A 13,240-nucleotide genomic window follows, 5' to 3' on the forward strand; every position below is an offset into this window, starting at 1 on the left:
AAACCACAGAAGCACCTAGTACAACAACGTGCAGGCTTACTTCAACAGTGAAGACAACATCTACAATTACAGGAATGCTCATCTCTCAAACAACTGCTGTCACCTGGCCGAGAGTCCCTTCCTACTACCATCGTTTCAGCCGACACCAGGGGAATAGCAGCGGCATCACTTTGTACATAAAATGTGGAAATTGAAAATTAAAGCAACTTGGTCAACATTAGGTTATAATCCAATTATGATGTTGTTTTTATGTAAAAGTATGTATTGTTATTCTGTAAAATTAAATATGTTTTTTTCTTTATATGTTTCAGTTCTTACGATAGATGAGATAAAGCTAATTCTTGTTGTCGTTATCATTCCACCAGCTAAGGGCGGAAAAGTTGAAAGATATAACCGCATACTAATGGATGCGGTTAGGTGTTTTATTGGTAAGTCCCAAAACCAGTGGGATTTACACATACAACAAATAGCGGGAGCATTAAGGGCCTCCTTAAATCGTATGACAGGTTTCACGGCCAACATGCTTATGTTGGGGCGTGAAGTACATATTCCAGCCTATCTCATGTTTCCTCAGAAATTAAATGAGGCTCAGTTGCCTCAGGATTATTCTGAGGAGCTGGGAAGGAAAATGAAAGAGGCCCATGAGTTAGCTCACCTGAAAACGAAAAGTTCTTCTAATAGAATGAAGCGTAATTACGATTTACGTCTATTAGAAAGAAATTATGAAGTAGGTGATAAAGTTTATCTACTTGAAACTGCAGTTTTGAAGGGCAAATGCAAAAAGCTTTGTCCGCCATGGAAGGGTCCGGGAATTATTGTGTCCAAGTTGTTCGCATATATTTTCCGTGTAAAACTGCGTAATGCTATTATGGTGGTAAATCATGATAGACTCAACAAGGGTGCCATAGTCACAAAATACGCCCGTTTACGAAAAAGCTTTAGATGGAGATGGGGGCATTATGGATAAGTATTATCTAGCAAGCAAGTTTTTATTCTTGGCACTGTGTTGTTAAATGAACCTTAAAACAAATCAATAGGGAAGATATGCACAGAATGTGTGACCTTAACCTTGGTTGCAGGGACCTGAATTTTATGCACGGCACTCAGCCTCACAATGATGAACATTTGTGCCAAATTATATTGAAATCCCTCTATGCATGTAGAAGTTTTGCTCCAGACAAGTGTTTTTCTATGAGCTCTAACTGTGACCTTCACCTTTGACCTAGAGACTTGGTTTATGTGCAGGGCACTACGTCTCATGGTGGTGAACAAATCTATAAAAGTAACATTAAAATTCCTCCATGCATGAATGAATGTAGAAGTTTTGCTCCGGACAAGCGTTTTTCAATGAGCTCTAAGTGTGACCTTGACCTTTGACCTGGATCATGCATGGAGCAATACATATCATGGTGGTGAACATTTCCATAAAGTATTATAAAAATTCTTCCATACATGTAGGAGATATGCTCCAGACAAAATCTGGATATTTCACCATCTTTAGTGACCTTGACCTTGCATATAATGATATATTGACCTAAAGTACATGTCACAGCCGTAGTCATTATAAAGACCATTTGTGTTACAATCCCTCAATAAATGATGATTAAATCGTCCCTATACACATCTTCATATTTTTATCTTTTTTTAAACGGGCGTATAAAAAGTACATGTAATTTAATAACTAAAAAATTCTGATTTTAGATTTTATTCTAGGGAAATACATTTCATTACAATTCTTAATCTTTGAATGAGCTGAACTGATATTTACTTGAAAATTAAAATATAATTAAATTTCTATGAGAAAGTATTTACATTTGATAAGGTAATTACTGTATGATCTTTATGAACAAATACCAAGTCTACAGAACACCATAGTTATCACAGTTAAGAATCTTGACCAATGAATGAAACATGTGTAAATAAATGTTACATTCTTTAGAACATACTCAAGTCCAAGAAAGAGGATTATTTCATGCCCTTTGATTAAATTCTATTTTTAGAATTGAAAGTGAAAATAGATCAAGGGGAGTAATTGTGTAAGTCATTTATGAACAAAGTAATAACTTTGTTGTCTCCCTTTGATTAAATTCTATTTACAAAATCTGGATATTTCATCATCTTTAGTGACCTTGACCTTGTATATATTGACCTAAATTATATGTATCACAGCCATAGTCTTGATAATGACCATTTGTGTTACAATCCCTCAATAAATGATGACTAAATGGTCCATATACACATCTTCATATTTTTATCTGAACTTTGACCTCTATGTGTGACCTTGACCTTGGCCGCAAGGACCTGAATCTTGCACGCGACACTCCGCCTCACAATGGTGAACATTTGTGCCAAGTAATATTGAAATCCCTCTATACATGTGGAAGTTTTGCTCCGGACAAGCATTTTTCAATGAGCTCTAAGTGTGACCTTGACCTTTGACCTAGAGACTTGGTTCATGAGCGCATCACTGCTCCTCATAGTGGTGAACATTTATATGAAGTTTCATTAAAATCCCTCCATACATGTAGGAGATATGCTCCGGACAAAATTGGACGCCGCCCGCCCACCCGCCCGCCAGGGGCGTTCCCATAATACGTCCCGTTTTTCAAACGGGCGTATAAAAATTGTAATGATGGGAAAGTGCCCCAATGGATTAAGCACTGGGAGAAAAATCTACTGCCCGAGGAAGCGATAGGGTATATTGCCTTTGTAGAAAGCCATGGCAGGGCAGGTTTATGATACAATGTGATTTCTGTAATGACTGGTTCCATGGCTCATGTGTGGACGTTAGTGCTACAGATGCATTAGATATAGACAAATATCAAATATAAATGCCCAGATTGCTATAAAAGAGCAAAGTAATCATGACTTTAACACTTTGCCAGAAGCCCATCAAGTTTGATGCCTTAAAGGATCAGGTAGAACTTGCCAGAAGTAGGGACAAGAAAAATTGGTTGAGGGATCAAGCCAAGGAACTAGACAGCCTCCAGTTTCATTCTAAGGAGTGGATTTCTAAGAATGTTTACTACTTGAGCACCTACTAGCGGCCAGAGTCCAAAGTACATGCAAGTGGTAGAAGTAGGGATATTAAAATGAAGACCGATCCTAATATTCAACGTACGGGGGAGCATTTAGAAGAAGATAAATTGCTAGGTGTGGGGGAGGCCGACATGGAGATAGAGTCCGTTTCATCTGAAGGTGCAGAGAAACTCTTGGGAGCTAGCCCATCGGAATCTGCCATGTTGGGGAAGCCAATAAGCCCCGTGCGTCCTCGTGTTCGAGAGAAAGCTGAGCACAGAAGTGGTGAAAGGGTAGTGGAAAGGGTATCGAGGCCCGTAGCCACAGTATCAAGTCACCAACCTGTCGAAGCCCATGGCTTGAGGGTTCAAGTTCATGGGACCGGGTCTCATGGGAGACGCCAAAGAGCTGCGGATAGTTCAAGAAGTAGGGACAGCACCGCGAAAAAGCCTAAGTTGATTTTGGTTCGGCCCATGCGATGTCCAGTTAGACGGTGTGATGCAGAAGTAAGCAGGACACGCCCTTAAGTTTCATGTTCCGGGGATATTTAGCCCTATATTGTCTGGGGATTCTGTTTCACAAAGAAGATTGAGTGCTCTAAAGCTGTGTACCAGATGGCTTCTGGGAGTTCACAAGGGTCTTGAGGACCTTGTGAAGTTACTCGAGTCCTTGTCTCCTGTGACCAGGAAAGAGGTTACTCCCGTGGTGGGTATCCATCCAAAGAAGACCATAGACGAGACGAGTTTGTCAAAATTGCAGTCTCTCCTAGAGTTGCCGGAAGTAGTGGGACTCGGAGAGATTGGACTGGATAGGAAGGTACCGGCAATCACGTGGGCAGAGCAGATGTTGAAGTTAGAGGCCGTGTTGAATTTCTTGAATAAAGAACACATTCTGGTGTTGCATAGTAGAAGCCTTACGGAATTGGGAGATAAAGCCATTCACACTCTGCTCTTGTTACTGAAATGTCATCAGTCTGTCATCAAGGAACAGCTGATCCACTTTCATTGTTTTACTGGGTCCCTGTCGATGCTTAAGAAGTGGCTAGAAGTTTTCCCCAATACATACATTGGGTTCACCGTTTTGAGTTGCCGGTCTATGGATCATAAGGAAACGGTAATGGGAGTAGAATCTTCTCGACTTCTCCTGGAGTCCGATGCTCCGTATTTTAGCCCTCCAAAATGTGACAATTCAACCCCAAGTATGATCGGATGGGTGGCGTCGCGTTTAGCCAAGGCAAGGGGTACAACTTGGGAGAAATTGATCGAATTGGCATCTTTCAACACGCGAAGACGGTATATTGAAAAGAAGCTGCCACTTTCGGGAAACAGCTCTGATTAAGCCAAAGGTGCTTAATTATTGATCAAAGGTTATAGGCAAGTTAAATGTTTCATGGGTATAGGACCTAGGATCGTCAATATTTGGTTACTGGTAATTTAGACCATTTTATCACAGACACAAAGGATCGTAACTTATAGTGCTTTTTGAAGAGGCAAGGAGTTGCAATACCAGTACTGGTTGGAACCAGGAAAGTCGTCTCAGAAATAAGAGCCTCATTGGCTAAGTCGTCAGTGTGGGCCAACACCTTCAAATAGGACGGGGAGGAGTGTGGTACTCGCGGACCTTGGTACGAGATAGGTCGGGTACGAAAGAATATGTTCCATAGCCCCTGATTGGTCGTTACTGTGGGCGGCGAAGGGCCGCAAGGTATTCTGGGAGATTCCTCTAGAAGCAGCCATTGGTGCTACACGAACATTATCTAGGCGAAACTAATCCGTGCAATCAACAGAGTGTTTTGGTGTATCCACAACAGAATTACAGACATACAGATAGGTAAGTCCTTTAACTATCATACTGAAGGTTCTACAATGTTTTCGTAAACATCTCGTATATCTTCGGAAACTATCGGCAGTTTCCGCGAAAGATTACTATTGACGCTTCCAGAACAACCGTGAGCATCCGTATGTTACATAGCGTTCTCCATTATGAACTTCTAATCGGTGGTACTTCTCAGTTTGAAAGAGTAGACCCGCACCATACCCCTCCAAATATCTCAACGGATTTACGTGATTCGCAAAAATGATCCCTCCGGCACATGAAAAACCGGAACTTCCGGCATATGCCGGAAAACTTGCACCCATGCCGGGGTCTAAACATTCAAGACAGACTAGACCCCTGAAAATCCTTCTTCAGTGGACGAACGAACGCTGTCAAACTAAACTAAGAGGCTCAGGATGGTGAAAACATCAAATACGTCGACTTTACCAGGTAAATAATATAATTTGCAGTTGATCAATTATCGTAAACAATTTCAAACACACTACTTCATTTGTTCGTCGTGCAACATATTCTATAGGGTTTACAGACACTTCACCTCCCAGACACTTCACTCTAGGCCCTTTTTTGCAGACACCTCACCCCTTAGACAGTTCACCCCTCATTTTAAGAAATTTGATTAAGACACTTCACCCCCCATTTTTTTTATTTCGTGTTCAACAATAATTTATGTTCAAAAATGTCAAATGTATTCAAGACGGTAGTGATTATGTTTATTGTCTTAACAAATGTTATATATTATTTTATCATGTAATTGACCAAAGACAATGGTTATATTGTTGTTTTTGCACTACAAAAAGGCTCATATCACAAAGTTGATAGTAAGTAAATTTTTGTTCTTTATTTTTATATATTAATACTAATTTCAATTTATGTGTAAGTGATATAACTAATTGAATAATCTTTCTATTGAAGTGTGTGAACCTTTGTGTGATTTTTCCTTTGATATATTTTAAGTATATAATCTTTTTCACACTTCCTTTGTGTTTTTAATTGACAGTATCTTGTTTAATGGACTGAAAGCAAAACATGAATACAAAGCTGTTAATTAGCTGTACTGATTATTGTATTATCATGTAATAGTTAAAGTAATTCATATTCTTTTAAGGTGTTTTGAAAATATATGTTTGATTAGCTCATATTTTTGAGTAACCATAACTGCAGAATAGCTATTGGTCAAAGATGAACAAGACAAGTGCAATTATGAAAAATGTAAGTATAACATGTAATTGGCTAATAAATTATGAGTTGATTTTAATTATTGAAGTTTTTGTACTTAAGTCTGTTTTCGGTTTGATCCTTACTTCCGACTTCCCTTCGTGGCGTGCACGCCGCTAGGAAGGCATAGGTCACACCAGATGGGTGACCTAGTTAGGTCACTTAGCTGGTGTGACCTAACCAACGACGAAGGGTGTGGCCCTAAAGAGAGCTGCTGCTCCCGGAAGAGGTGCCTTTCCTCCTATTGTCATTTGTTCATTGAGCGAAGAATTTGGTCCTAGGGAAGGCCTACGACAATCGACAGCTTGAGAAGACCTCTGTCGCGGCTCTATGACATCGACGACGTTGCAGGCGAATAAGTCCTCCGTTGCAGGCTCTACGTTACCAGCAATCGTAATAGAGGCCGACTAGTCTGGGACATATGGGAAACCGGCGCCCAGTATAAATAAAACTAAAAACACACACACACGATCCTTACCTTATATCATTCATTTGACAAGTTATATTCATTTGGTGACAAATTTGTGCTTTTACATTATGATTTTGTGTATTTTCAAAAGTTCACTACTTTAATGTCAACAGATTCTATAAGATCAATTTACAAATTAGGTCGATTTTTATATTTGGCTTTCAGAGAAAGACAATGATACCATTAAGAAACTAGACTTAATGTTTGTTAAATCTACATTGTTAAACTTTTGTTCTTCTGGTAAAGTTTGTATGCACCACTATACATGTTTATATTTGTATGGCTATAAATATTGTTTGTATTTAATGCCAATAAAATATTCTGTTCTATTCTATTCTATACATTGTGCTTAATTTACATAACTGGTGCTATTTATTTGTTTAATTAATGACATTATGGATGATCTTTGTATTAAATGCAGGATAATTGTGTCTGATAATGATGCTGCAGTTGATTGTGAAAAATGTGGGAACTGGCAACACATGTGATAACGGTAAGTTTATTTAATTTGTTAGCAACTTTTTTAAGTTATATGTAAATACAAATTGTTCTTTTTTATTCATTGCAATAAGTGTATAAGTAATTTTTGTATATTTTATCAGAGACATAGGTAACAGAGATAGGAAACTTCCTAACCAGTTCAGATATCACATGTGCTTATTAAACTTAAAACTTATATCAAGTAAAACTTATGAACCAGATTCTAAAAGCTTATGCATTTGTCTATGGCTGCCGGTAAAAAATAAACAGTTCCAATTTAAATCAATGATACATCAATTTTTACAGAGAACTACTTATTGATTTTTGTTACAAATCAATTCAAATGATGAAAACAATGGTAAATTTTGCTATGTATTTTTAAGTGAAAGGCAAGGAAAGTTACCAATATTTTAAAATGCAGCAACAGACAAAATATTTAATTTTCAAATGGTGTATAATACTAGAAATGTGTCCATAGGACACGGATGCCCTCACCTGCCACTGTTCTGTCAATCTTATGACTCTAGGTCAAATATTTTTTGGACTACATGTGCCACAAGTTGAAAACTAAAAATCAACAAAGGGCCATAATTCTGTAAAATTTGGTCGCAGCAAAAATTCCTTCCTTTACTACCATCTACACATTAAGGTTGTAAATCCCTGGAAGTTTAAGCAAAATCTGCCATCCGGTTTAAGAGGAGTTACGTTCACAAAATTTCTACAAAGTATATAATGAAAAAATCAACAAAGGGCCATAATTCTGTTAAATTTGGTTGCAGCAAAAATTCCTTCCTTTACTGCCATCTACACATTAAGGTTGTTCATCCCTGGAAGTTTAAGCAAAATCTGCCATCCGGTTTAAGAGGAGTTGCGTTCACAAAATTTCTACATAGCATCTAGTGAAAAAATCAACAAAGGGCCATAATTCTGTTAAATTTGGTTGCAGCGAAAATTCCTTCCTTTACTAACATCTACACATTAAGGTTGTTCATCCCTGTAAGTTTAAGCAAAATCTGCCATCCGGTTTAAGAGGAGTTGCGTTCACAAGATTTCGGGACGGACGGACTGACTGACTGACAGATTGACGGACGGACGGACAAGTGCAACGCTATATGCTCCCACATTGTGGGGGCATAATTAAAGGATCAAATGAACATCCATCAAATCTTATTTGCTACAAAGTGCCTAATTTTTCACTGTTTGAAAGGCATGAGTGATATTAGTTTAATTGAGAATATAGGAGGTATCTACATCTCTGATTTCATAAAGCAATTCATTCATTCGTTCTTATTTATTTATTTATTCATACAATTTTTTTTCATACAGTAATACCATTTTAATCCAATTATCTAATCAATTATGAGATAACTGTTGAATAAACAACCAATCAACATGTTGAATAAACAAGGTGACATGCAATAAACACTTAATGGATGAAAGTGCCTTGCATAACATTGGGCAATACAATGTATAAACAGCTTTAACTGCTTAAAAGCTTTGAAACTTTATAAAAATAAATGAGAAATGCAGTATGTTTATGTTATAATTAATATTTTTTTTTATAAACTATACTATGTATTTATGTATTAAATATAAATTTCACAGGTATAACAAAAGCTGCCTACAATAGAGCTAACAGAAGACACACACCACTCACTTTTGTTTGTCAGGCATGTTCTATAAATGATGTTCATGTCCTACACTCAACCTTGGTAGATGAGGTATTTCTTGTTAAAATTGATAAATGATACTAAAAATACACATATTACTAAGTCAACTTCTATAAATTTCTTATAATCAATAACTCCATACAATGATACAAAGCAAGTTATATATAAATAAAAGAGTCTAAATGTTGATAAGGTACTTGTTCATAATTGATAAGAAATTTTAAAAAGTATGCATATAGTCAAATTTTATAAATTTCTAATTATATTCTAAAGTTCAAATTAATCAGCAAGATTTTTTTCGTAATTGAAGAGTCTTAATGTCATTAAATCACCAAGACTTTTTGCCCTAAACTAATTAACATGTCTATAATTTCAGTCTCCAACTGCACCCTACAACCCTACATTTGAATTAGAGATTAGAGAAAGTGGGTGAAATCTATGGACGGTTATTAAATTGTGGTTTTTCGAACCAGTAACAGATACTGGAAATATGTGCTGAAAGTTCTGACTAGTGAGTCATTCTGTTTTTTTAAATGTAACAATCAGCTGTATTATATAGTATAATAAAAGGGTATATCATATACATAGTATAATTATGCATATAACTATAGTTTTAAATTATAAATAGATTTTAAATTCAGAAATTCAGAAATATATATATATTGATAATTGGCGGTTAAACCGCAGTCATTGGCAAAAATGCCAGTCAAGGTGGCCTGTTACGGGCCATCTAGACATCACATGGATCTTTAACGGGTCCTTGGTTGCCCTTTGGACCCTCGCAAGAATCATGAGATATCATGCAACACGTCAGAGAACATAGGGGTCCTAAAAAGGTTAAATAAGAAAATAACATCAATACCAGTTAGGACCCAGGCCAAGGAGCTCAACAGTAAAGTGAAAAATATTAAGAAGGCGACACCCTTGGCATCTGGTAATCTTTTATTAGAGTTTGTATCACAAGAAGCGCTTGTGAACAGCATTAAAATAGGAAAATTTAAATTGAATAACATCCTATGTGTAGTGTCAAATATGCCAGGGGAGACAACATATGATGTTGTCATCCACGGCATATCCATGGAGGAGGACCTGTCAACACTCCAGCATAGGCTGGAGTTTTACAGGTCCAAGGGGGCATCCCTTGTTGCTGTGGATAGGCCTCCCAACAAGAAGAGGGAGCCATCTACAGCACTCAAACTCACATTTGCAAGTGTCCCCTTGAGGTGTACCTGAGGGAGGAAAACCTGACCATAAAATATAAAACAGAGACCTATGTTAAGCCTCCGACCAGGTGCTATCTTTGCCAGGGCTTTGATCATATGGCCAAGTCTTGCAGGGGTAGCATTAAGTGCGGTAGGTGTGCCGGGGATCATAATACAAGGACCTGTGGATCTCGTGTTATTAAATGCATTAATTGTGGCGAAGGACAACGCGGCATACACGGGTTGTGTCGCCTATTTCCGCGCCACAGCAATTACAGCTATTGCCCGAGCCAGAAAAGTAGGCTGGACCAAGGCGCAGCTCATACTGAAGGAGGAGGAGGCCATGATCAAGGAAGAGGTTGATCGTGGTCTCCCCCCAGGAACTCACCTTCTGTCACACCCCCATGCTCGCCTATTAACGGCGAACAGGGATGTTTGCTCAATAAGAGTGTGGCAGAGGTGAGGACCCCCAACAGGGATTAGAATATTTTAAAAATTGATAAGAGTGAGGGTGCTATCGACCCCCCCTCCTTTTCCACTCCTAACAACAAGGAGATCAGGGGGTCACCACCGGTGGCAGAAGGGTCACCACTGACGGTTCAAAGGATCGACCCGTGAGTGATTGTGGGGACTTTGATGTCACCGACGAGGACTCCATGGTCTCTATGCATACTTTCTATTTAAATAGTCCCTCCAGGGACCCTGTCGACCCCCCGAGGGATACAAGAATTTATCTCTTTCCGGGCTAATGTCAATCCCTGACACACCGGTTAAGAGCATTACTATGGTTCCGTTATTGGCTAATAAATCTGCCCAAACGTCTCCGGCCAATCAAAAACATGTTCATTTTAGATCTATATATGTTAAAAAGGACAATAATAGATCTACAGAAACTAAATCGGTCTGCTTAGAAGAACTCATAAGTTTGATTAAAGGTATAATCAACAATAAAAGAAGGCCAGCCCATAACCGGCAGGACGCTTTTATAAACAAGAGCGATCAGTAATCACATGTGTCGCCTCATGATGGCCAATTTCATGTTGGGACAAATTTTGTGACAGACAGATGAACAGTGCATAACTAGACTTGGTACTGATCATTCCTGTAAAGTTTGGATAAAATTGCACCAGTAGTTTATGAGGAGTAGTCCTGACAAGCTTTTGTGTATCTGGCAACACACAGAAAAAAAAAAGTAGTCCGGACAAACTTTAACAAGAGCACCGCTAGGCGGAGCATTATATGCCCGAAAGTGATTTTTTTTTTTTAGTAAAGATGAAGAATTTGTAAGACATGGAAATTAAATAAAGTATTAACTCCTTCACAAAGCAATCATCCTTTGAAGTTTCAATATTGTGGTCCAAATCGAACTTAAGTTATGCCCCAGAAACTGTTTTCATTTCTAAGGTAATAGTGACCTTGACCTTTGACCTTGTGACCCCAAAATCAATACGGGTCTTCTACCCAATATGGACAATCATCCTGTGAAGTTTAAACACAGTTGGCCAAATCAAACTTAAGTTATGTTCCAACAACTGTTTTCAGTTTCAAGGTCATAGTGACCTTGACTTTTGACCTTGTGACCCCAAAATCAATAGGGGTCTTCTACCCAATATGGACAATCATCCTATGAAGTTTGAATACTGTGGGCCAAATTGAACTTAAGTTATGCTAAAAAAACTGTTTTCAATTTCTAAGTAATAGTGACCTTGACCTTCGACCTTGTGACCCCAAAATCAATAGGGGTCTTCAACCCAATATTGACAATCATCCTATGAAGTTTGAACACTGTGGGCCAAATGGAACTTAAGTTATGCTCCGGAAACTGTTTTCAGTTTTAAGGTAATAGTGACCTTGACCTTTGACCTTGTGACCCCAAAATCAATAGGGGTCTTCTACCCAATATGGACAATCATCCTATGAAGTTTGAATACTGTGGGCCAAATTGAACTTAAGTTATGCTAAAAAAACTGTTTTCAATTTCTAAGTAATAGTGACCTTGACCTTCGACCTTGTGACCCCAAAATCAATAGGGGTCTTCAACCCAATATGGACAATCATCCTATGAAGTTTGAACACTGTGGGCCAAATGGAACTTAAGTTATGCTCCGGAAACTGTTTTCAGTTTTAAGGTAATAGTGACCTTGACCTTTGACCTTGTGACCCCAAAATCAATAGGGGTCTTCTACCCAATATGGACAATCATCCTATGAAGTTTGAACACTGTGGGCCAAATGGAACTTAAGTTATGCTCCGGAAACTGTTTTCAGTTTCAAGGTCATAGTGACCTTGACTTTTGACCCCAAAATCTATAGGGGTCTTCTACCCAATATGGACAATCATCCTATGACGTTTGAACACTGTGGGCCAAATGGAACTTAAGTTATGCTAAAAAAACTGTTTTCAGTTTTAAGGTCATAGTGACCTTGACTTTTGACCTTGTGACCCCAAAATCAATAGGGGTCTTCTACCCAATATGGACAATCATCCTATGAAGTTTGAACACTGTGGGCCAAATGGAACTTAAGTTATGCTCCGGAAACTGTTTTCAGTTTTAAGGTCATAGTGACCTTGACCTTTGACCTTGTGACCCCAAAATCAATAGGGGTCTTCTACCCAATATGGACAATCATCCTATGAAGTTTGAACACTGTGGGCCAAATGGAACTTAAGTTATGCTCCGGAAACTGTTTTCAGTTTTAAGGTCATAGTGACCTTGACCTTTGACCTTGTGACCCCAAAATCAATAGGGGTCTTCTACCCAATATGGACAATCATCCTGTGAAGTTTGAACACTGTGGGCCAAATGGAACTTAAGTTATGCTCAGGAAACTGTTTTCAGTTTTAAGGTCATAGTGACCTTGACCTTTGACCTTGTGACCCCAAAATCAATAGGGGTCTTCTACCCAATATGGACAATCATCCTATGAAGTTTGAACACTGTGGGCCAAATGGAACTTAAGTTATGCTCCGGAAACCAAATTGCTAACGGACGGACAGACGTACAGACGGACGGACGGACGCCAGGGGGTATAACATAATATTCCCGAAATTCTTTCGGGCATATAAAAATAAAAATTATTAAAGGGCCACAACTGACAAAAATCATTGAACCGGAAAATGCTGACAATATGCACAACTAGACTTGGTACTGATCATTCCTGTAAAGTTTGGATGAAATTGCACCAGTAGTTTAGGAGTAGTAGTCCGGACAAGTTTGTGACGGACGGACGGACAGACGACGGAGAAGTGATCCCTATATGTCGCCACTACTCCGTAGAGGCGACACAAAAATCATATAATATTGAGAAATCATTAAATATTTTCAGAGTGATGAGTATTATAAGACGTCT

General features: G+C 38.4%; 1 protein-coding gene and 1 long non-coding RNA gene across 2 annotated transcripts; both read left to right on the forward strand.

Annotated features, from left to right (window-relative positions):
- The first annotated feature begins 3,092 nt into the window (after positions 1-3,092).
- Positions 3,093-7,657, forward strand: LOC132734371 (uncharacterized). The gene is made up of 2 exons (XM_060721110.1): positions 3,093-3,444; positions 3,533-7,657. Exons 1-2 carry the CDS (start codon positions 3,093-3,095, stop codon positions 4,354-4,356), a joined length of 1,176 nt encoding a protein of 391 aa, XP_060577093.1. The 3' UTR covers positions 4,357-7,657.
- Positions 7,658-11,781: 4,124 nt separating this feature from the next.
- On the forward strand, positions 11,782-12,446 carry LOC132734377 (uncharacterized). Its single transcript, XR_009626311.1, has 2 exons — positions 11,782-12,156; positions 12,295-12,446. It is a non-coding gene; the product is annotated as an uncharacterized LOC132734377 (long non-coding RNA).
- The last annotated feature ends 794 nt before the right edge of the window (positions 12,447-13,240 follow it).

The sequence above is a fragment of the Ruditapes philippinarum genome, unplaced genomic scaffold (genome assembly GCF_026571515.1).
Source record: "Ruditapes philippinarum isolate M1 unplaced genomic scaffold, ASM2657151v2 ctg3645_1_1_1_1, whole genome shotgun sequence".
Classification (NCBI taxonomy): domain Eukaryota; kingdom Metazoa; phylum Mollusca; class Bivalvia; order Venerida; family Veneridae; genus Ruditapes; species Ruditapes philippinarum.